Consider the following 25,630-nt stretch of genomic DNA (forward strand, 5'->3'; position numbering starts at 1 on the left):
AACTTGGGAGAGATTCAAATCTGAATTTTATGAACAGTTTCTTCCGCCTGACTTCGAGCAGGACATACGGAAGGAATGGGACTAGCTCGCCCAGAAGGAACATGAGAGAGTAACAACCTATGTGGACAAGTATTGGTCGGTTCTTCTGAAGGTCACTCCCTTCATAAAGATCGCCGACGAGGAAAAGAAACGAAAGTTCGAAGCGGGTCTCCAACTGCAAATTCGAAAGAGTATGAAGGTGTATCCGCATGACACTCTTCAGAGGATGATGGAGTCAGCAATCATTGCTGAGGATTTGCACTCGACTGGGACGCCCAGAAAAATGGAGCATAGCACTTACCGTGCGAGACAAAGAGGGGTCTACGATGACCAAGGGGGCCAAGGAAGGAAACGTCCTCCATCTAGGGACTATGATCATTCTAAGAAGCCATAGGGCAATGGCAAGCGAACTAAGTATCTCTCTCCTACTCAACTTCAAACTTTCAGAGAGAAAGGAAGATGCTTCTACTGTGGCGAGAAAGGACATATGAAACCGGATTGCCCGCTAAAGCAGCAACGGCAAGAACACGCCCCTACGAGGCAAGATAAAGCAAGGAAGGAACCCGCTCCACCAAGCTCGAACTCAATTCCAGATATTCAATAACACAGAAACGGAGAAAGGGAAGCGTCAACTTTTGAAGGGTTGGGGGTCTTTGAACAACCAGCGAGTACTGATTCTTTATGATCCAGGATCCACGGATAACTTCATCTCCCTGGATACTGCGGAACGTTTGTGCCTCACACCGGCTCAGCTTGGCACACCGGTTACAGCCGGATCGACATTCGAGGGGTTGACAACCAATGCAACTCCCGTGCAAGGACAGCTCAATCTTCGGATTGGCGAGTACAAGGACCGCGAATCATTTTTGATGGCACCCATCGAGGGATGTGATATCATCTTGGGTATGCCATGGCATTTCCACATGACACCTGTCCCTGATTATGTGGAAAAGACCCTCAGCTTTGATCATGGGGGTAAGAAAATAAAGATTCATGCTGATGTAGGAGATTGGCAGTTCCCAATTGTAAGTCATATCTCCATTAAGAAAGAAATGAAGAAGTGTGTTTCTGCTTACTTGATTTTTGCACGTGAGAAGGATAAAACTAGTGGGGATTCACTCTCTAGTCTGGAAATTAAGCGTTTTCAATTTATTGAAAAGTACAAAGATTGTTTCACGGAAACACTCCCTGATGAACTACCTCCGGTACGCCCGGAAGATCACCGCATAGATCTCATACCGGGTAGCTCGCCTCCCAATCAACCCCCTTATCGGGTGAGTCTTGCTCAACAAGAGGAAATTTTGAAGCAAGTCAACGAGCTTCTAGAGAAAGGGTTAGTACGGCCAAGTGCTTCACCCTACTACTCTCCAGTTCTACTGGTGCAAAAGAAAGATGGCACGTTTCGAATGTGCATAGACTTTAGGTCTTTAAACAAGATCACCGTCAAGAATCGCTTTCCGATCCCCCGGATTGATGATATACTTGATAAGTTGCAGGGTGCAAGTGCCTTTAGTCGCATAGACTTAAAGGGTGGGTATCATCAGATACGGCTCGCCCCTGAGGATGTCCATAAGACTGCTTTCCGCACAACCTTTGGACTATATGAATTTTTGGTAATGCCTTTCGGCTTGACCAATGCTCCTGCGACGTTCAATCGCATGATGGACCGCATTTTCAGCCCGTATCGAGCTTTTACGGGAGTATTCTTTGACGACATACTCATCTTCTCTAAGTCAGAAGAAAAACATCGGAAGCACTTGGACCTAGTGTTTCAAGAATTGCGAAAGCATGAGTTGCATGTGAATGCAAAGAAGAGCGAGTTCTTTCTCTCAGAGATACACTATCTCGGCCATATAGTCTCTCACAATCAAGTGAGTATGGACCCTGCCAAGATCCGAGTGGTAGAAGATTGGCCTATTCCCACTACGGTACATGATGTACGTAGCTTCCTGGGATTATGTTCGTATTATCGAAGGTTTGTCCGAGGATTTGCCCATGTAGCAGAACCACTTCATGACTTGACAAAGAAGAAGATTCCTTTCAGATGGGGATCGAGACAACAAGGAGCTTTTGATCGGCTCAAGTACTTGCTAAGCCATGGACCTATTTTGATAGTGCCTGACTTAAGGAAACCATTTGAGGTTCACTGCGATGCTTCAGGCGATTGCATTGGAGCAGTGTTAAACCAAGAAGGCCATGCAGTGGCCTACGAAAGCAGACGGCTTAAGGATGCAGAGTTGCATGCATCAATCTACGAAAAGGAACTCACGGCTGTGATTCACGCCTTATCCAACTGGAAGCACTATCTTCTAGTAGCGGATTTTGTGATCAAGACTGATCACCAGAGTTTGCGGTACTTTCTTACGCAAAGGAAACTATTTGAGAAGCAAATGAGATGGGAAAACTTTTTGTCTATGTTTCACTTCCAGATCCTTCACACGGTTGGGAGTAAGAATATGGTCGCGGACGCATTGTCTAGGCGGCCAAGGGTGAACGCTATCACTTCGGTGTATCACCAAGAATTAGAAGCACTACCGGATTTGTATCCGAAAGATCCAGACTTCTCCACCGTTTGGGGAAAGCTACATCGTGGAGAGAATGAGTTTCCCTATTCCATTCGGGACGGTTATCTCTACCACCATCAAGCCATATGTGTGGCGGAACCATTAAGAAAGAAGATCATGGATGAAGCACACGCTTCGCCTTATGCGGGTCATCGGGGTATTCTCCCTACGACCTTAGCAATGGAAAGATAGTTCTTTCGGCCTAGCCTTAAAGCAAACATTGATAAGTATGTCAGGGAATGCTTGGTTTGCCAAAAAGTGAAGTTTGATCGGCATAAGACGTCTGGGTTGCTACAACCATTGCCTATGCCTAATGAACCTTGGGAAAGTATTGCCATGGACTTCATCATGGACCTCCCTAGAACTCAGACTGGAAATGACGCGATCTGGACCATTGTGGACAGGTTTAGCAAGCAAGCACACTTTATACCAGTCAAGAAAACGATCAAAGCAGATCATATGGCTAGGGTCTTTCTGGCACATATCTTTAAGCATCATGAAATGCCTAAGTCTATTGTGAGTGATCGAGATCCTCGCATGACAGGAAATTTTTGGCGTGCTTTGATGGATAATCTTGGTACGAAGTTGAATTTTTCATCTGTCTACCATCCTCAAACAGACGGGCAAAGTGAGATAGCCAATTCCACAGTATTGGATATGTTAAAAGCTTATGTGTCAGACCGGCAATCTGACTGGGAGAAATATTTGCCTCTTGTCCAGTATGCGTACAACAATACCATACACTCATCAACGGGGAAAGCACCTTTTGAGATTCTCTATGGCAAGCCTTTGCTTCCACCGATCCTTTTAACTAAGGATAAGATCTTTGCAGCGGATGAATTTGTCCGGGATTTAGACACAGCCTACGGGCAAGTTAGGAGAGCTATTCTACGCTCTCAGGAAAAGCATAAGAAAGCTGCAGACAAGCAGAGGAGGAATCTAGACTTAACACTCGGACAGTTAGTCTTCCTCAAGTTTGAGAAGGCAAGACTTAAGAAACAAGTGTCTCATAAGGGGAAGGTGGTAAAACTTTCTACCCGTTATTATGGGCCGTTTAAGATCACTAAGCAAGTGAATGATGTCACATTCCGATTAGAGCTACCGCCTAATTGGAGGATACATAATGCTTTCCATGTCAGTTTACTCCGGCCATATGTGGGACCGCCTCCGAGTCAGCCTAGTGCTGAGGAACCTCCTGAGGTTCAGGAAACAGAAGAAATACTCCAACCGGAGCAGATAGTAAGTCATCAAGAGCGGCCCCTCAAGATCCGGAAAAATAACACGGAAGTATTTGGTTAATCGAATCTAGATGCTCAATGGATGACGTAGGAGGAATTAGCAGCTTATCCCGAGATACTGGAGGTATATGTTCAAGCACTACAGTTGAGGTCAACTGTTTAGAAGCCAGAGGGATGTTGCTAATTGGACTATTTTCTTATTTTTAATGATTAATTTCTTTTTCTAGGATATTTTATTGTGTACACTAAGAACTGTTAAAAGATTGTAGATACAGGAAGTGCCATCTAGAACGGATAACTCTGATGTGTCATTTGATGGGTGACGGTAAACATCGCGAAGGAGTTTCCGTAAGTTCCGTGGAAAGGGCCGGGTTACGAGTGCCCCTGATGCGTTACATGATGGGTGACGGGTGCAACATAAAGAGGGCATTCCGTAGGCTGAGGAGGAAATCCGAACTGAGTAAGAAAATACGCGTAAGAACGCAAGCACAAGGATAAAGATGGGTTCAAGGAAGCTTTTTACGAAAAGCAGGAACCTTCGCGGGAGGGCAGATGCTTTCCCTGCGAGGAAGCTATGTCTGCATTGCATCTGTGCCGTGTTCTGCACCCGGGGACGCCTGGAATGTGTTTGTGTAACATCGATTTTAACTCACTTAGTGGATTTTTAAGTTTAAACAGGTTCACACTTTATTTTAAAGTTTGGCTGCCCACTTAAGGCCGCCCACTTTTAAGTCGGCAGCCCTTTATTAATAAAATAAAGCAAAGGCCCCAAAATCCTACGCAAAAAGCTGTACGGACGGCTGAATTCAGCGATCTCTCTCTCTCCTCTCTCTAGGGGTGCCAGGCTTTTGCTTTTCGGCTTCTATTCCCGCCGGGTGCAAGGGCCTATAAAAGGGCAGCTAGCGTTCCAGTTTTGTACACGCGAGGAGCAACAAGAGGAGTTAGCGCTGGGAATTTGGAGCAGTCATTGCGAAGGAAGTTCAGCAAGTGTTCAGTGACGATGGAGTACGGAGGTCGCTTTTCCGAGCAAGGAGCGACAGGTATAATTTGTCAATTACGCATTGCGAGTTGTTGCTTTGTGTGGCTTGTTTTGCAGGAATCTCCCTTTTACGGGAAGTCCCTCACGGGAAGTACGGCTTCGCGCCTAAGTTCCCTCACGGGAAGTACAGTTTCACGCCTAAGTCCCTTACGGGAAAAGTACGGCCTCGTGCCTAAGTCCTTTACGGGAAAGAAGGACCTTCGGGTCTAAGATTACAGAACGGAGGGGTTTCCTAGGGTTCTTGTGCTTGTATACGACTCTCCCTGAATAAAGAATACTCTTGACGGGGGGGGGGACCAGCCCATCTTCTGGTCCCCAATACTGTGTCGATCTTCTTCTTTCTCTCACATTTGCAAAGTTATTTAATTTTCAGATTTTTAAGTGCTCGTGTACGCTCCCGTCTTGTGACATGTCCAGCCTCCCCTTGTGTCTCTTTTCACTCATTGAGAGCGGACCGTGCACTTAGCGGCCGGCCAATCGACGTGAGGTGGGAAAAAGCAACCTTGGTGTGAGCGCAAGGCCGCCAAGGGGTGCGCCCGCGGAAAAGAGTAGAACTCGGGTGAAGAGAAGATCCTTCTCAAACATAGATTGCAAGCGAAAGAAAACCTCAAGAACCTTAAGACTCTCAAGAACCCAAGAACCCCCAAGACCCTCAAGAACCCAAGTTCCTCGTGAACTTAAGCACCAAAGATCATAGTGCATGGTCATCACCCGAAGCAGAATGGATACTTCGCATACCAATGATGAGCATGAGAGAGGCGACGAAGAATTTTCCCCACCAAGAGATTTTTCCGACCCTCCCCCTTCTCCATCTACGCTACGAGTTGTACCAACTTCCATGGAGGCGATGGTCAAGTCGATGTTGGACATGATGGCCCAACAACAAGAAGCAAATCGCGTGCGCGAAAGAAACGAAAGAATTGCCATACAACAAGAAGCGAATCGCATTGCCTTGGAACGCGAGCGGGATGAACGAGAAGAAAGAAAAGCATAAAGACGAGGAAGTTGAAGCAAGACGAGCCGCCTTGGAGGCGGATCGGGAAGCTCAAAGAGAAGCAAGACGAACGGCCTTGGAGGCCGAGCGTGAGGCTCAACGAGACCTCCGCACTCAAGGATTGGTTCCACAAGTACTTGCCTCGAAGCCCGAACCAGCCAAAGATCGTGGGAGTTCCTCAAGTGGCGCAAGCCACGAGGCAGATTCCAACAATCCAGTCACAAAAAAGTTGACTAAGTATGATGGTAAGATGGATGCTACGGTTATTCATTCTTGGTTGCATTAATTTAATGCTTATTTTGCGACAACTAAGAAGACAGGGAATAGCAAGGTTTTGACAGCAGCTATGTACCTTGCCGATGATGCCATCAATTGGTACCACGCATGGCAAGAGGCACAGTTAGCTGCACACCTAGAGGAAGCCGACGAATTCACGCCCCTTTCCTTCAATTGGGCTGATTTCCAAGACAAGCTCAAGGCGCAGTTTATGCCACCTCAGTACCTCGCACGATTGAAGGACGATTGGCGCGCTCTCAAGCAAAATGGTATACCGGTTATGTCTTTTTCTAATCGTGTTTTGTAGCTAGGTACCCAATTACGCAAGTCGGATGATGAACGCAAAGAGGCATTCCTTTATGGATTGGACGAGTATATCAAGTACGATGTCGAGGTGCTCGATCCAATCGATCTCAACAAGGCAGTAGCGATTGCTCTCGCACAGGAGATGAAGCACAACAAGGGAAAGCCTAAGGAGAACAAGACTTCCACAAGTACCTCGCAGACTTCTCAGAACCCTCGGAACGATAAGAACGATAAGACTGGTAAGAACGGTAACTCTTCTAACCAATCTTCCAACAGTCTCTCAGAAAAGAATTCTTCCAATGAACCTAAGGGTAAGGCTAACACAATTGCTAAACCTAAGCTTACTCCATATGAAAAGGTAGCACAAGGAATTTTAGGAGGATACATCATGTCGGAAGAGCAAAGTACTTATTCTAAGGAAGGTCGTTGTTTTCATTGTCACATTAAGGGTCACATAAAAAGAACATGTCCTAAGCTTGAATCGAATGAATATAAAAAATCCACAGAACCCACTTCCTCTGTCAATGCAATTACTGATAACAAGAGCGTGCCCCAAGTTTCTCTTGACCCTCCCATTGATGATTCTCTCATTAAATGTTATGGTCAATGTTGGGGCAGCGTTTTTCATATTGTTTGACCCAGGTAGTATGAATGATGTGATCAGTCCCTCTCTTGTTGAGAGAGCCCGCCTAGAAGTTAGTCAGAAATCTCCTCTCGAGGTCTCTGGCTTTGTTCCCAGTGTGGACTCTCTCATCACGCAAGAGTGTCTTGGTGTGTTGTTTACAATTCAAGAGTGCCCCCTCCATAAGCTCGATGCGATGGTTCTCCGGCCGCTCGAGTGGAAATGGGGTGGTAGATCATCTTGCAAAAAGAGATGCTTAAACTTGGTAAACAAATCTAAATACTTAGCTGGAGCCTGAATGCTATGGGAAAGTGGAGCAACATAGATAAATGCCGCTTGTGCTCCTCGTCGTAATTCACGCTTTACCTACACATGGGAGATAAGAGGCAAAGAATGCAAACCCTTCTCAGCACGAATGATGAGGGGGGAGTCAGTTTTGGCATTTAATGTGAGAGTGTTAGCCTCCCAATCAATGAGAGGGTTATGCTCACGAAACCATCCTATGCCCAAAAGCATATCACATCCTGAAAGAGGAGACACAAGAAATTTCCTACGGAAAGCAGCTTGTTGAACTGTAAACATCACATCAAGGCACTCTTTCGTGATGAGAGAGTCCATACCAGGAGCAAAGCCAGAAACCTCGAGAGGAGATTTCTGACTAGCATCTAGGCGGGCTCTCTCAACAAGTGTTAGGTGCAGAGGAATGAATGTTTGAACTTTGCTCAAGATGAGTGCTCCGGACTGTGCTCAAGGTTCCTTTTGTTCTTATGGAAGGGAGAGCCTTCCGTTCTTAATGAGAGTGCTATGATCACAAACAAAGTGAATGGACAATGTGTGTGCAAGTGTATGAGACTGAGAGATAGAGAGAGAAGAGAGATACGACACCAAAGACGTTGTAAAACCCTCCTCCGAAGGCCCCACTCTCGTCGGTGAGAGTGGTCTACTTATGATTGCACAAACTGGTACAAACTGAATGCATGTGACTGATGCAAGTTTAAGCTATGTCGGCGATAACGATGGGGACGACGAGACCGACTTAAGGGCTGAAATCTACAATCCTATATCTGCTGCCAAAAAACGCTATGGGCTGAAATCTGCGGCAAGTCCAAAAATGCTGGGTGTGGGGCTGATTCTGCTGTTCTTTGTCGTTGAAATTCTGCAGGTCTTAGGGCTGAAATGTGATGGTCTTTTATGGCTGAAAATCACCTGTTGTAATTGTCCAAAGGCTGGAAACTGGGGCTGCTCTTGCTAGGATCAAAAACGCTAGGCATGGGACTGTTAGCAATGACAAGGATCAAAACGCTAGGCCTGAAGTGTGCCGACAGGTTGCTAATGCAAAACGCTAGGGCAGGGACTGGATGGCGATGACTACTTGTTGGAGAAAACGCCAATGGTGGATGCTGATGAGGAAAACGCTAGGTGCTGAGTCCTTCTTACTTGGAGGGGAGATGTCACGAGGACGTGGCAGTTATTAACCATGTCACAGAGATGTGGCAACTGCTAACCTTGGTTGTTGGTTTCTTTCCAATGGGGTTTATTTTATTTGTTTAAGACCCTCTTTTTGAAGTAGCAAACGGTCGGACATTGTATGGCCAATGTGAACGGTAGATTCACCCGCAGACGGGAAGTGGTCGGCACTGGAATTCGTATGGTAAGAGGATGTCTAGGCTCAGAGCAAGATCATATAGGTCCCCCCGTCGCACTTAGCAAGTTGGTGGATACTAGGAAGTGAACTCAATTAAGGCGTAAAGTCAAGGTGGGACTACCAACAAAAAGTATCCAACAGTTGGGCCACATTGCACTTTTGGATGCGGTCCCAATGAGGATAGATGGTCAGAAGACCAGTGGGAGCCCAACGGAAGCATCTCCTAAAATTTAGGGAACTGCTATTTTGGGCCGTGAAATGTGTTCGCGTCATTACCTCCGGTATGACTAGGGGAACACTTTATAACTCTGCCGCGAAGTCAACTGACGCGTCGGTTGGGATATTTTTAAGCGGCGAACCCGAAACGGGAAAATGCTTGAAAATGCGCCAAGTGTCACATTTTGGTGAACTTTCCTCTTGCAGAAAAATGGGCGCTGATTTTTATGCTGGGAGAGGCCTCATTTGCAACCTGTCACAGGTTAAGAGCTATGGAGTGCTTTCTTTCCCTCTCATGTACAGTGTGGTGCTAGGAGTGATGCCCTGCACACTACACACTGCTCTCTCTCTCCCCTACGTGCAGTTATGTGATGCCCCACAAGAGGGCTACTCATTTGACTGATGTACAGTTGTGTGGGTTCATGCTTTTGTGCTGAGGCAAGAGCCTCCTTGAGCAGGAACAGGGGTAGCTAACTGCTGCTCCAAAGCAGGCACTGGTGAGGGTCATAACCTCACCGTACAGGTGCAAAATCAGCGCTGTGTATGCGCTGTAAATTCACTGTTTTTCAGCCATACGGACGCCAGGATCATTGGGAATCGTGCCCCACTAGCAAAGGACAGTTAGGGGACTGTTTGGGGCTGAAAACAGGGCAAAAACCAGTAAATACAGCGTGCTGAATTTACTGTTTTTGGACAGGAATCAGAGGGTATACGACAGTGCAAGCGAGTTCCAGCAGGGGAATTGGTTTCGCGCAAGTTTTGGGGCTGTTATGCTGCCGAAATTTGGCCAAATCAAATGGTATCTAGGTGGATACACGTGAAGGATTCCCAGGACCTTACCTTGTAATTTACCCTCCTAAAGAATAAAGAAATACCGAAAGGGGCGCCAATTTTGGGGCCTACAGGTTGTCGGCGTCTGCTCGGAGCATTCTAGCTTCCGAGCTGTGTGTGTGATTAAGTGTTAATTCCCATAGCAGTGCTCCGTGTGTGTGTATAAAGTAAAGAATTTCGGGTGAAAGCCAACACCTACCGCCCTACGGGCCGGTTACATGGTTCCATTGCCGGGACATCAATCACTTTTTCCTCAAAGAGTGAGCCTGGATTGTTCAGGGTAAAGACACACAGTGCAAGAACACGGGGATTACACTATGGCCGACAAGGGGAAGGGAATTATGGAAGAGGGTTCCTCTCCAAAGGACAGGCAAGAGATTCCTATGGTTTTTGAGATTGGCGAGAGCTCACGGCCACGTCAGTCTGTACCTACTGTCAACGTGAATGTCCCTCCAGTAGTACAAGGCTTTATGACAAGGCAACTTGAGGATGATGCGTTTAAGACTCAGTTAGTTGCCGCGGTGAATGTCTTTTCGCAGCTGGTGCAGAATCCGAGGTTTATGGAATTCTTGCAAGCGCCACCAGTGCAACAGCAAATAGGCAACCTACGCCGCGTACGGAGCTTGTTGAAGCTCAAGCCCAGGTACTTCATGAGGCGCAGGAGGAAAGGGAACACTCGCATGTTGCGGAGTCGGGGGCTCCAAAGCAGGTTCCTCCCGTGCTTGAACAGGTGGCTAGAACGCCTATTCGACAGGTTATGCCAGTTCAGCCCGCCACCTTTCAGAGCCAGCATGCTGTCTTGAATGGACAGGGAGCTGGATACCAGGCTATGCACTCAGTTTTTCCACCACCCACGGTACATCCTGGGTATTTCGGGGGTGGATCAGTGTTCCAAAGTATGGCTGGTTATGCGTCTGGAAGTCAGCCGTACATGCCAGGAACAGTGTTCGGGGGTATGCAAGGCATCATGCCAAACCCAATGTATGGTACTATCGGCATGCAGCAAGGTTTCCACGGCAACCAGGGCCAGTTTGGGGTGCCACAGGGTCATTTTGGCATGGCTGGTTTTTCTGGACAGCAGCCAGATATCGCACCTCTGACGCAAAATGTGAATGGCCAACACGTGCCGATCATGCCTAGTACAGTGCCCATGTTGCAGACCATTCCGTATGACAGCTTGGGGACACTAGAGAAGCCGAAGGCTTACAAAGAAGGTGGTGCAGCAGTAAAGTTCAGTACCTTCAGTGGTTTCGAGGACAAGACAAAGGCACTCACTTTCCTCCAGCAGTTTGATACAGCTTATGCGGGAGGGAATTTTACAGAGGCCTCGAAGGTCAGGAAAGCTGCCACTTTCTTAAAGGACAATGCGCTTACATGCTGGACGACATTGTTAATGCAAGGACAGGCACCCGCCACTTGGGTTTACTTCAAGCAAATGTTTGCATCTGCTTGGCTATCAAATGAATTTGAAGCCGATGTCCTGACAGATTGGCACCAGCTTACTTCAGCTTCGTGCAAGAGCTTGCTGGAGTACAATAGGAGGTTTTGTAAAGCGTTACTCTCAGTGACCTCCTACAGATTTGTGCCACTGACAGAGCAGATAGAGAAGTATTGTTGTGGGCTGCCTAAAGGGCTTCGTGATTACTGTACAAAGAACAGAGTGGCTACCCTTACTCAGCTTATGGAAGTTGCGAACATTGGTCTTGCCCTGTTGAAAGGAGAGGACAGTGGATTTCCGAGTAGTGATAAAGGAGGGCAGCAGAAGAAAAATTCAGCGAAGAAGCCCTTTGTGAAAACGGCTCCTGATGCGTCACAGGGGTCTGAACAGGCCACCAAAGACAAGGATTCAGCTGGGACTTCTGGAGCGCACGCAAAGAAACAGAAAAGGAAGCCTTTTGTGCGCAAGTCGCTCGAGGAAAAGAAGGTCCTAATGGCTGAGAACAAATGCTTTATATGCGAGCAGCCTGGTCACTTTTCTATCAATTGTCCACAAAGGAAAAGGCCAGCTGACTCAGAGGATAAAGAAGACCAGAAAGGCAAGAAGCCTAAACCCACGGCAGGTTTAGTGCCAGACATGGTGGGTGACAGGCCCAGCACAGATGCCAGTGAGTTATGCACGGCATGGGGTAAAGTTAGGGATCAGACGGCACTCATCTTCTTTGATCCAGGTGCCAAAGCCAACTTTATCTCACCAGAGTTAGCTATGAAGCTCGGCATCAAAGCTGAAGAGATGGGGTACATAGCAGAGGCAGGGTTGGCATGTCCTGGCCACTCAGAGTGTGTTACTCCTATCATTGGAAAACTGCGTCTGCATATTCAGTCGTATGTGGACACTGAAGAGTTTTACATCATGCCGCTGGAAGGTTGTGACGCCTTGTTGGGGATCCCGTGGATGTTCCGAGTGCATGGAGTCTTGGATGCCTACAACAAAAAGATCACTGTACAGCATAGGGGCAAAACTCACATCTTGGATGTAAAGCTTAAAGGAGAGTCAGTCCCTATTGTATCTGCTTCTGCTATCACTTCTGTAATAAAGAATCATCTTTCTGTGTACTTGATTTTTGCACGTGATGTCTCAGATAGGGATCAGTCAAATTTATCTGTGTTAGATAAAGAAAGGTCAGCATTTTTGCAAAAGTTTAGTGACTGTTTTTCTGATTCATTACCGTCGCAATTGCCGCCAGAGAGACCTGAGGACCATCGGATAGATTTGGTGCCAGGGTGTAGCCCACCAAATAGACCTCCCTACAGGGTTAGTGCGGCGCAGCAGAAAGAGATTATGGGCCAGGTTGAGGAGTTATTAGAGAAGGGGCTGATTCAGCCTAGTTCTTCACCCTTTTGCTCCCCAGTGCTCCTAGTGCAGAAGGACTGGTCATGGCGCATGTGTATTGATTACCGTGCGTTGAATAAGAATACCATCAAGAATAGGTTTCCTATTCCTCGCATTGATGATATTCTCGATCGTTTAGAGGGTGCTGCAATTTTCAGCAGGATAGACCTGAAGAGTGGGTACCATCAAATTCGTATAAGCCCAGAGGATGTGCACAAGACTGCGTTTAGAACAACATTTGGTCTTTATGAGTTTCTAGTGATGCCGTTTGGGCTAACAAATACTCCTGCCACGTTCAACAGAATGATGGACCGGATTTTCCGCTCGCATCAACAGTTTGTTGGAACATTCTTCGATGACATGATTGTGTATTCGAAGAATGAAGAGGAGCATAGGCGTCACTTGACCATTGTGTTTGAAGAGCTGCGCAGTCACAGGTTACTTGTCAATCCTAAGAAAAGTGAATTCTTCCTCGAAGAGATCCACTTTCTGGGCCACATAGTCTCAAAGGATGGTGTTAGAATGGATCCCGCAAAGGTCGAAGCTATCAAGACATGGCCAGACTTGAAGACTGTGCACGATGTCAGAAGCTTCTTGGGATTGTGTTCCTACTATAGAAGGTTTATCAGAAATTTTGCAGAGATAGCATCGCCTCTTCACGCATTGCAAAAGAAAGAGGTCACTTTCAGATGGACCCAAAAAGAGATTTCAGCTTTTAGTCTCTTAAAGGAAAAGTTGACTTCAGATCCAGTTATTGTTTTGCCAGATCTCAGGAAGTCATTTGTGGTCCAGTGTGACGCCTGTGGCAGTAGCATCGGAGCAGTGCTAATGCAAGATGGACGGGTAGTAGCCTATGAAAGCCGAATTTTGCAAGGGCCAGAGAGGACTATGCAAGTCTATGAGAAAGAGCTCTTGGCCGTGATTCATGCGCTTTCTAGCTGGAAGCACTACCTCTTAGGTGCTGATTTTGTTGTCCAAACAGATCATCAGACCTTGCGATACTTCTTGACACAGTCAAAGTTATCCGAGAAGCATATGCGATGGGCAAACATTCTTTCCATGTTCCACTTCCAGATTATGCATGTGGAAGGCAAGAAGAATGTTGTGGCTGATGCGTTATCAAGAAAGCCACAAATTTCAGCTGTGTCAATTCCTTATCATCATGAGTTAGATGACATGAAGGAACAGTATACTGCTGATGAAGATTTTGCAAGGATCTTTGAACAGTTACAAGAGGGGCAACATCACGAGCACTACCTCCTCAGAGATGGTTTTATGATGATGCATGGCAGACTTTGTGTCACTAGGCCATTGCGACATAAGGTCATGGAAGAGAGTCATGTCCCACCGTATGCAGGGCATCATGGCATTGATGCAACAGTTAAAGCGGTAGAGACGTTCTTCTATTGGCCTACCTTGAGGAGAGATGTGGATGCCTTTGTGCGAGCATGCATAGTTTGCCAAAAGGTCAAGTTTGACAGGCAAAAGGCACCAGGGTTGTTACAACCACTGCCGATTCCGAATAAGCCATGGGAAAGCATTGCTATGGACTTTATCTTTGATCTTCCAAGAACGCCAACAGGGAATGATGGTATATGGACCATTATCTGCAGGTTCAGCAAGCAGGCCCATTTTATCCCTGTCAGGAAGAAGATAAAATCTGATCATATGGCACGCTTGTTCATGTACAATGTGTTTAAGTACCATGGTATGCCACAATCGATTATCAGTGATCGTGATCCTCGCATGACCAGTTTGTTCTGGAGAGGATTGTTTGAGAACATGGGTACTACGCTCAAGTTCTCGTCTTCGTTTCATCCACAAACTGATGGACAGTCAGAAGAGGCTAATTCTACTGTCTTAGATCTGCTGAAATGCTGTGTCAGATAATAAGGGCAAGTGGGAACAGTATTTGCCTATGCTTGAGTATGCGTACAATAATACGGTGCATTCGTCTACTGGAAAAGCACCTTTTGAAATTGTTGAAGGCGGCAAAAAGGTTCCTCCCATTTTGCATACAAAGGACAAGATCTTTGAGGCAGATCGATATGTTGAGAACATGGATGAGATGTATAAGAAGATTAAAGTTGCCTTGGACAAGACTCAGGCAAAACAGAAAAAGGCTGCTGACCGTCACCGTCGTGAATTGCTACTATCACCTGGTGATTGGGTTCTCTTAAGGTTCGAAAAGGCAAGGTTAAAGAAGATGAAGGGCAAGGAACGGCTGTTTCCTAAGCTCAGCATGCGTTACTATGGGCCTTTTCAAGTGCTTGACAAGATCAGCGATGTGGCTTACAGGCTGAAATTGCCTGATGCATGGAAGATTCATAATGCGTTTCACGTGAGTCTTCTGAGACCCTTCGTGGGTGATGTGCCAGAAGATATGCCAGTTGAGGATCAGCCAGAAGTTGAAGAACTTGATGAGATCTTGGTACCTGAGCAAGTTTTGGCACATAAGGACAGAAAAGTTAAAGGACAAGTTGCAAGACGCTATTTGGTGAAGTTCAAGAACTATCCGCCTATGGATGCAAAGTGGATGGAAGAGCATGAACTGTCAGAGTCACCAAATGTATTGCAGCTTTACCTTGAAGCCTTTGGGTTACAGCCTACTTATGCCCCAACCCAACGTGTGCAAAGGAGGGGTAATGATAGAGCTAGTACATCAAATGTACATATGAATTCAGTGCCATAGATGGAAATGGCAAAAGTATGAAGGCCTCATTAAGTCATTTGTATCTATGTATGTTACGACCTTTCTTGCGGATACATGCGATGATAAAAGAGTGTTAATAGCACAAGATCATCAGTGGCGTGTATTTATGGTATGCAATCGAGGACGTTTGCGATTTCAAGAGGGGGGTATGTCACGAGGACGTGGCAGTTATTAACCATGTCACAGAGATGTGGCAACTGCTAACCTTGGTTGTTGGTTTCTTTCCAATGGGGTTTATTTTATTTGTTTAAGACCCTCTTTTTGAAGTAGCAAACGGTCGGACATTGTATGGCCAATGTGAACGGTAGATTCACCCGCAGACGGGAAGTGGTCGGCACTGGAATTCGTATGGTAAGAGGATGTCTAGGCTCAGAGCAAGATCATATAGGTCCCCCCGTCGCACTTAGCAAGTTGGTGGATACTAGGAAGTGAACTCAATTAAGGCGTAAAGTCAAGGTGGGACTACCAACAAAAAGTATCCAACAGTTGGGCCACATTGCACTTTTGGATGCGGTCCCAATGAGGATAGATGGTCAGAAGACCAGTGGGAGCCCAACGGAAGCATCTCCTAAAATTTAGGGAATTGCTATTTTGGGCCGTGAAATGTGTTCGCGTCATTACCTCCGGTATGACTAGGGGAACACTTTATAACTCTGCCGCGAAGTCAACTGACGCGTCGGTTGGGATATTTTTAAGCGGCGAACCCGAAACGGGAAAATGCTTGAAAATGCGCCAAGTGTCACATTTTGGTGAACTTTCCTCTTGCAGAAAAATGGGCGCTGATTTTTATGCTGGGAGAGGCCTCATTTGCAACCTGTCACAGGTTAAGAGCTATGGAGTGCTTTCTTTCACTCTCATGTACAGTGTGGTGCTAGGAGTGATGCCCTGCACACTACACACTGCTCTCTCTCTCCCCTACGTGCAGTTATGTGATGCCCCACAAGAGGGCTACTCATTTGACTGATGTACAGTTGTGTGGGTTCATGCTTTTGTGCTGAGGTAAGAGCCTCCTTGAGCAGGAACAGGGGTAGCTAACTGCTGCTCCAAAGCAGGCACTGGTGAGGGTCATAACCTCACCGTACAGGTGCAAAATCAGCGCTGTGTATGCGCTGTAAATTCACTGTTTTTCAGCCATACGGACGCCAGGATCATTGGGAATCGTGCCCCACTGGCAAAGGACAGTTAGGGGACTGTTTGGGGCTGAAAACAGGGCAAAAACCAGTAAATACAGCGTGCTGAATTTACTGTTTTTTGACAGGAATCAGAGGGTATACGACAGTGCAAGCGAGTTCCAGCAGGGGAATTGGTTTCGCGCAAGTTTTGGGGCTGTTATGCTGCCGAAATTTGGCCAAATCAAATGGTATCTAGGTGGATACACGTGAAGGATTCCCAGGACCTTACCTTGTAATTTACCCTCCTAAAGAATAAAGAAATACCGAAAGGGGCGCCAATTTTGGGGCCTACAGGTTGTCGGCGTCTGCTCGGAGCATTCTAGCTTCCGAGCTGTGTGTGTGATTAAGTGTTAATTCCCATAGCAGGTTCTCTTTGCAAAGTGCTCTGTGTGTGTGTATAAAGTAAAGAATTTCGGGTGAAAGCCAACGCCTACCGCCCTACGGGCCGGTTACAGGAGACCACCAAGTTCTTGCTTGAGAAGTTGCCTGGTGAGCTTGGCTCATGTTGCCTCTTCTGCCATTTAGTGCTAGCCTAGGTTTGCTTTTTTTTTTTTTTTTTTTGGGAAAAAGTCAAGGCTGTATATTACTGAGTACAATATAATCCCCAGCGGATGCCAAAATAGCCTATCACGTGGGGTGTACAAGCTGAATGTAAGGAGGAGAGCCACTATAGTGACAACTCGACTAAAACAATCTCATGGTGGTCGGTGTGACGAGTGGAGGAGAAACCACGAGGAGGGGCATAATGCCACGTAATTACTGAGTACAATATAATCCCCAGCGGATGCCAAAATAGCCTATCACGTGGGGTGTACAAGCTAAATGTAAAGAGGAGAGCCACTATAGTGACAACTTGACTAAAACAATCTCATGTTGGTCGGTGTGACGACGGGAGGAGAAACCACCGAGGAGGGGCATATACAAACTTACTCAATTTGCCCTACCTACTTTCCAACAAAAGTCACTTAAAAATAATAAGTGAAAAATGTCAAAAAATTTAGCAATGAGAGAGGGAGAATGAACAACTTCCTCTCCACGAATGACAATGGGAGAGTCACTTTTGGCATAGAAAGTGAGAGTGTTAGCCTCCCAATCAATGAGAGGGTTAAGCTCACGAAACCATCGAATGCCCAAAATCATATCACATCCTGAGAGAGGAGAGACAAAAAAATCTTCTACTGAAAGCAACTAGCATGTCAGTAAGACTCCCTACCATTTGAACAAGACACAGGAAGAAGAGTTAGAGCGACAACTCACGGAGTTGGTGGCTAGAGGATTCATACGTCCTAGTGTAAGTCCTTTTGTTGCTCCTATTTTGTTTGTTCGCAAGAAGGATGGTTCGTCTCGTTTGTGTGTTGATTACAGGGCATTGAACAAGATGACCGTCAAGAACAAGTTTCCGATGCCTTGCATTGAGTATATCCTTGATCGGCTCAATGGGGTAAAGGTTTTCAACAAGGTCGATCTCAAGAGTGGATACCATCAAGTACGGGTATTCAAAGGCGACATTTTTCAAGGCCGCTTTTCCCACCAAGCGAGGGCAATGGGAGTATATTGTTATGCCTTTTGGATTGACGGGTGTCGTGGGTACATTTAATCGACGATATGGTCAGTGTATGTGTGTTCATCTTTTTGGATGATATTCTCATTTTTTTGCATCGTGGGAACAACATGAAAGGGATGTCGAAAGGGTACTAACCCGTTTGGATGAGTGTCAGTTGTACATTGTAGCTAGTAAGTCTGAATTTTTTCTTACTGAAGTCACTTATCTGGGTTATATCATTTCTACAGAAGGCGTCGAGCTAGATCCCGCGAAGGTGGAACAGGTTCGTAATTGGGATTTGTCCAATACTGCATATGATGTGCGTTGTTTCTTGGTTTATGTCAAGCATATAGTTCGCACATAGAGAATTTTGCACGCATTGCTACACCTATGACTGATGTTTTGAAAGGGGTTAACACTCGCCGTCAACGCGTAGACTTGCTCGAAGCAGCCATTGAGGCTATCACAGCTCTCAAGGTTGCGGTGACAGAAGCACCGTGTCTTATCCTTGCCTCTTGGGATGATCCCTTTGAGGTATGGACGGATGCAAGCAATGTCGCCATAGGCATTGTGCTTCAGCAGCATGGTCGTCCTGTAGCTTTCCTTAGCCGGAAGCTCAATAGTGCGGAAAAGAATTATTCGGTCTATGATAAAGAACTTTTGTCTGTCATTCACTCTTTTAAGCATTGCAAGCATTTTCTTTATGGTAGAGAGTTTACAGTTCCCACAAATCATCAAGCCCTCAAGTGGCTCCAGTCTATGCCTAGTGCACATTGGAGTGATCGCCAGGCACGGTGGTCACAATTTTTTGAGCAATTTGGAGGTATATGCCTGGAAAAGCTAACCCTGTAACAGATGCGTTGAGTCGCAAAGGACAAATTTTGGCTCTTGAGTCAAGGTCCACATTTTCTATTCATGCGTGTCTTTCAAGAGCATGAAGAATCAGTATGAGGATTCCGAGTTTGGTAAGCATTGGTTGTAGGCTCTTGCTTCTCAAGGGCCAAGCAACTATCTCATTTGTGATGGTTTGTTGTATTTTCGTCAAAGTTTATGTGTGTTGCCCTCTCTCAGGCCAACCATATTGCATGATGCACATGATTCTCTCACGGGTGGGCACAGGGGAATGCCATTTTGGAAAAAATAGAAAGAGTCTTTTATTGGCCTAAAATGCGAAAGGATGTGTTCGTTATGTCACATAGTGCACTATATGTCAAAAGGTAAAAGCTCCTCGGGGTAAGCAGCAAGGCCTCTTGCTTCCGCTACCTATTCCCAATGGACCATGGATTTTGTGACTAACCTTCCACCAAGTTTGCATTCAAGGAACACTCAATGTTTAACAATTGTTGATCGTTTCAGCAAGTTTTGCATGTTGATTCCTTGTAAAGCCACAGTCACTGCACAAGATGTAGCACGGTTGTTCATTAAGCATTGGTACCCCCTCTGTGGTTTGCCAAAATCAATTGTTTCATATAGGGATGTTAAGTTCACGTCCAATTTTTGGCGCGCACTCTTTGAAAATTTTGGCACTAAGTTGAATTTTTCATCGTCTTTTCATCCACAGTCAGATAGTCAGACAGAGATTTACAATCAATTGGCTTTTGATGTTTTAAAGTCATATGTGCATGATCAGCAGTCTCAGTGGGAGCTCTATCTCCCATTGGTTCAGGCTATTTTGAATGACTCTTTTTCCTCTGCCATTGGTCGAACTCCATATGAGGCAACTTTTGCCGTCCGTTCCAGTCACTTTTGACTCGCTCGGTCAGTCAAATGCCTGATGCCAATGCTGAAAGTCAGTCATTGGATGAGATTTCTAAGAGTGTGAAGCTTCGGCCAAGCAAGGCTCAGGAATCTTATTCACGGCAGGCTAATAAGCATCGTCAGGATGTTTCAATCAAGGAAGGGGATTGGGTGTATTTAAGAATCATGAAGCAACGTCTTAAGCAAGTTGGAAAGAAGTGTCCCAAGTTGTCTTTTCGCATGTATAGTCCATTTCCAATCATTAAAAGGATAAATGAGGTTTCAATGAAATTGCAATTGCCTAAATCATAGTCAATGCACAATGTTTTCCATGTTTCTTGGTTGAAAGTGTTTCAGGGAACGCCTCCAAAGGACATTTCGGAAGAAGAAGAACCGGAGATCATAGATGAAGCTAAAGTCATGGAGCCGGAGCAAGTGTTGTTGCATCGGTTTCGACATGGTTCGAAGAAGCAAGTGAGACAATACTTCTTGAAGTTCAAGGATCGAGGAACCCACGAAGCGGTGTGGATAGACGAAGAGTTTTTCAAGGATTATCCAGAGTTGTTGGCAGACTACAAGGAAGCCATGCAGCTTGGTACTAGTACCTCACTTTAAAAAGGAGGGGATGTCACGTGACACATCCAACCCTATGTGTCCGTGGACAAACTACAGCATGACAAGGGTTCAGTCAATCCAATCAGTCTAGCTTAAGAAGTGTTATGGAGTCTGTTCACAACCCATCCATGCCAGGCACTTAGAGTAGATGCATATCCTCTGGTTGCACACAGCATGATCATCAGTATTACCATCAGAATCCAACAGAATCCATCAGGAGCATTTTCCAGTGCATTAAACCTATTTTCCCTATTTTTGACATTTTTCACTTATTATTTTAAGTGACTTTTGTTGGGAACTGAGTAGGGCAAATTGGGTAAGATAATATATAAACAAACCTAAGCTAGCACTATTTGGCAGAAGAGCAAGGAGAACACAGGCCAAGGGCAGCAGGTTCCCCCTCTCTCTCTCAAGCAAGACTCCCCCTTCTTTGTGGCAATTTTCCCCAGCAAGACCCGCGACCTACACCACACTCCCACTAGCGTTTTCAGCCATTAGCCTCACCGCCATAGCCTCAGCAAATCAGCGTTTTATACCAGCAACATCAGCGTTTTTGGAAGTCTCAAAAGGCCGGCAAATCAGCGGTTTCAAGGCAGCAGAAAAGCACTGAATTACAGCAGTAAAGCAGCATTTTCATGCTACAGCGGGCTGCGTTTTTGCATCAGCAGATTTCAGCCTCCTTGGCGTTTTTGGACAGCAGTACACAAGTTGTCGGAACACTCAGTTTTCAGCCATAGACTCGGTCCGTCGTCAACTGTCGACATCGACATAGCCATTAGACTTGCATCAGTTAGCATCCATCCACTTTTGTACCAGATTGTGCAATCAATAGTAGACCATTGTCGCCAACGAGAGTGGGGCCTTCGGAGGAGGGTTTTACAACGTCTCTGGTGTCGTATTCTCTTCTCTCTCTATCTCTCAGTTTCATGCACCTTCACGCACAATGTCCATTCACTTTGTTCGTGTACAATGCACTCTCTCATTAAGAACGGAAAGCTCTCCCTTCCATAACAAAAAGGAACCTTGAGCACAGTTCGGAGCACTCATCTGAGAAAAGTACAACATTCATTCCGCTGCACCTAACATTTTTGTTCGTGTGTTGCTATTGATTTCTCGCTTGGAGTGTCCAAGCTTGTACGAAGCACCTGTGACTGCATCTCCAAGAGATCCAAAGCCTGCTGGACTGGTCTATCTTGCTGCTCATGAACTGTCATTGATTGTTGATCCTCCTCATCTCTTTGTCCAACTGCCCAGGTACCTCTCTCTCTCCAACGAGGAGAGTTGAACTCAAGACCTGTTATTCAAGAGGGAAATGGCATAACCTATCTACCACACTTGGATAGTTTCCTACGACGTTAAAATTCTTCTCTTCTTCTTCTTCTCCTCTCTCTCTCTCTCTCTCTCTCTCTCTCTCTCTCTCTCTCTCTCTCTCTCTCTCTATCTATCTATGTGTGTGTGTGTGTCGATTCGCCTTCTTTCTCCCGTCAAGTTCAATGATTTTGCAGTTTTTGTTTGTGTGTTGCTAATGATTTCTCGCTTGGAGTGTCCAAGCCTGTAAGAGGCACCTGCGACTGCATTTCCAAGAGATCCAAAGCCTACTGGACTGGTCTATCTTGTGGGCACTGGCGAGGAGTGTCATCGACTTTGCACCTTATGCCCTCGTCAAGTGCGAGAGAGTGAGTACCACACACTACTTGAGTGCTCAGCTTTTGACCACATTAGGTCCTCTTTTCCCCATATATTCAGCCATGATCTCTCCCTACATACCTTCCTCTCCCAACCACGATGTGGACTCTCTATTGCGACGCTCATTTCAGCCATTTTTGAGCATCACTTATGAACTCCACTCACACCATGTGACATGTTCATTTGGTCCCATAGGTCATATTTGACCTCCCAGGATGATAATAGAACTATCTATCTATCTATCTATCTCTCTCTCTCTCTCTCTCAACAATCTCGTGGAAAATCAAGTGCGTCTTTTGAGTGCTGACATCGAATCCGTTCAAATGGGAGATGACGTGGTAGTATGGACTCAAAGCCTTTGGGAGCTAGTTGTAAAGCTGTTGACTTTTCAGAGTGCCATCTCTTGAATACGAGTTGATTTTGGGCCTTCTTAGCCATGTAAAAGCAAGAGGCCAAGGTGTCTCTAAAGGTGGGCACTTATGCGAGTTCCAGGCATCCAACTGAAGCTAGACTCACGCTGGCAATTGTCTCTCACAAGATCAATAATATAAATAAATATCGCAAGGTGTGCATTTAGGAGGCATTGCATCTGGTAAGTCCTCTCTCAATCTCCAATCTCTCCGCAAGTGTGAAGTTCTTTTTCGATTCAAGTGCTCAAATTGTTTGCAGATTTGTTTCAATTGTGCTAAAGTCAGTTCCAATTGTTATTTTCCGACAGCACGTAGTGCCCAACAGGTTACATTGCCGCTGCAGTGCAGCTCTACTCTCGGCATCAAATATAACTTACAAAACATTCAAAGGCTCCATGCTCCGCAACCTAATGCGGACCTTATGGCCCAGATAAGCCTTCCAAAGGATACCCTCTCTCCATTTTTGTGCATTGCTGGCTGCTCTATCCATCCAGCCTTTTGTGGCTGTCCTATCTCCCCAAGGTGACCCACTTCCGTTTTTCCTTATTTAGGGCTGATTTAACTCCCAACCTTCTAAATCTGGCCGCTATTCATCATAAGTGACCCTTTCTTGGTTGTGATTTCCTGTTTTCAGCCTACAATTCCAAATTGACCCCTAGGTGGAGATTTTTGAGGAGATTTACAACCACCCTCACACAAAGGGTGATAACTCCATTGAGGTATCATTACAAGAATCTATCATCTCTAATACAAATGCGGACTCTTTATTGGTACTACCTCAAGATAGTCATCAAATTACACCCCCACTCCATGTTCTCAATTGACTCACTCCTCTACCTGTGCTATTCATCGACTTACTTCTCTGCACTCCAATGTGTTAAGATTGCCTCTCCTTAATCGCGTTGCACACTATCGTAAAGGCAAACCAAAAGACACTTTGGCTACGATCTCTTCGAAGAAAATCATCACTCTACCCCCTCCTCCAAGTGGCAGGACTATGTCAAGTCTTTGAAATGCATGGGATCGTTCGGCATGCTAAACTCTCTTCTTTCTATTGACTTTGATGAAGGAGAATCACTCTTCGAGAAATTCCCAGAAGACTCTGTATGTGTCAGCTTCTACCTTCATGTTTACTACCAAACCACGATCTACTATGACTCCACACTCTTAAGAGTGCATTACACCACAAATGCAGAAGATAGACAAGCATCAATGGCGAGGAATCGCATGGTAGTGGTCAACGTGTCTAACAAGGAAAATGAGAAAACACCAAACGACCAAGAGCAGACTATCTATTGAAAGAAACAAAGCATAACATCACAAAATGGGGGAAACATTTAAGACTTCGATCCATCCATTAAGAAAGGCAAAGCATAATATCACAAAATGCAGTAGATACAAACCAAAGTAAAGGATTTTGCAACAGCCAATTGCCAAAAACAAGGATGTGTTTGCAAACAAAAACACAAATTGTGGCCTAAAAATCTCAAGTTAGTCCTTTCACAGACATAAACTTTAAAACAGCTGGAATAACCAAGAGCACACTTACTGCCTCTTCCTTGGATTGTGTTTGTTGTTGTGCATCCACACTTTGAACACATTTCGCTTCACACCAACATCACTGCAAAATGAATCCACAGCATCCTCATCATGCTTTGAGATCCTCCATCCAAGAGTTTCAGCAAAGTAGAACATCCTCTCCTTTTGCTCTGGAGTAAATTTTGTGCGAAATCTCTTCTTCTTAGATGAACTTGGACCACGATGCTGAGGAGGCTCATCATCATCATCCTCCTCATCGTCCTCAAATTGGGTAAGAGGCAGAATCATATGTGCATGAGGAGAGATATCTGCAGAAGAAGGAGGTTGGTGGCCTTTAGATTCACGCACTCCTGGGCTTATTGGGCGCATTGCCGGGTTGTGTGTGTATGGAGTGGCAAAAGCAATTGCTTGTGACCTTGAAGCACCACAACTGCAAGCATCGCTAGTTAAAAATTCCCGCCTATGGAAGTTGCGATGGCAAAAACAAGCTGCACATTTGAGAGCTTCAAGGGTGCCCTCCTTGCCACCAGGTAAGAACTCTCCACACCCATCTACCGCATGGCCACCCATGCTAGCAGCATGGTTTTTCTGGCACTCATGATAACGCACTAGTGGTTTGCGGTGCTTCGATTCATAGGTTCCACTGTTTACAACTTGAAACCGGGTAGGTATATAGGCGGCTTCTGGACTTTCCTCCGCAGGCGATGAAACAGCTGATCCGCCTCCCCCATTGGAGATCTGTACTGACCCATACTGACCATTTGAGAGACGTGAATAGCCATCCCGGTCCACGGAGGAAAAGGTCATATTGCAGGGTAGATCATCATCCAGTTCGTCACCGTCCACATCATCATCCTCGACTGGACTTGGCAGTGCATATCTTCTATCCTGGAAGATACATATGCAGAAAAACATCAATCACTCCAAAAGTGGTACAATGGCAATGCTGGCGCAAATCTGGGACACAAACCCGGACCTACAAACGAAGAAATTGATATCAGTTTGATATAGGTACCTGTGAATGGCCTCTCCATCCAGAATGATAAGCATCCCTCTCCTCCTTGACTCTCGCCAGATTGAGTTCTTGGCCCCTAACCTGACGAAGACCAGTAGTGGACCTTGCAGGGCAGAAAAATGACAATTTCAGAGAAAGAAACAAGCACAAACGAACGACCAAAAAACTGAGCAAAGGCAAACAGAGAAGGCGAGAGAAAGCACAAGAGCTTACCTTACGGTTTAACCAAAAGCTGCAGATCGAAGGAGCGGACAATGCAGCAATTAAGGAAGTCAAATTCACGCCTATGTTTAGGCAAGCCGTGGGTACTCTCGTCACGGCTCGTGGCTCGAGTGAGATTAGCAACTCGTAAAAACGAAGAAGTGTGTTTCACACCAGAATCCGATAATGACCCGCCTCCTATCCGTGTGTGTGTGTGTGTGTGTGTGTGTGTGTGTGTGTGTGTGTGTGAGAGAGAGAGAGAGAGAGAGAGAGAGGGAGGTCACCTTGGTCAGACTTTTTGAGAACTAGCTTGCGCGACCCGCCTCTCTCACTCTTACCAAGTTGAATGGTTTGGAATGGCAATCTTACACATTCCCTCAAGCTCACTCATGAGTACAC

The 25,630-nt window shown here is 45.8% G+C and overlaps 1 protein-coding gene across 1 annotated transcript in view; it reads right to left on the reverse strand.

Annotated features, from left to right (window-relative positions):
• Positions 1-25,412, reverse strand: part of LOC147435611 (zinc-finger homeodomain protein 2-like) — a 40,000-nt gene extending 14,588 nt beyond the window's left edge. Inside the window, exons 1-3 of the mRNA XM_086488630.1 lie at positions 25,244-25,412; positions 25,031-25,133; positions 24,026-24,903 (exon numbers count right to left, since the gene is read on the reverse strand). Of these exons, the coding sequence (XP_086344756.1) occupies positions 24,026-24,822 (797 nt within the window). The 5' untranslated portion in view covers positions 24,823-24,903; positions 25,031-25,133; positions 25,244-25,412. The remainder of the gene's footprint in view (positions 1-24,025; positions 24,904-25,030; positions 25,134-25,243) is intronic.
• Positions 25,413-25,630: the final 218 nt, after the last annotated feature.

This window comes from Adiantum capillus-veneris, chromosome 18 (assembly GCF_014529385.1).
Source record: "Adiantum capillus-veneris isolate H3 chromosome 18, ASM1452938v2, whole genome shotgun sequence".
Classification (NCBI taxonomy): Eukaryota; Viridiplantae; Streptophyta; class Polypodiopsida; order Polypodiales; family Pteridaceae; genus Adiantum; species Adiantum capillus-veneris.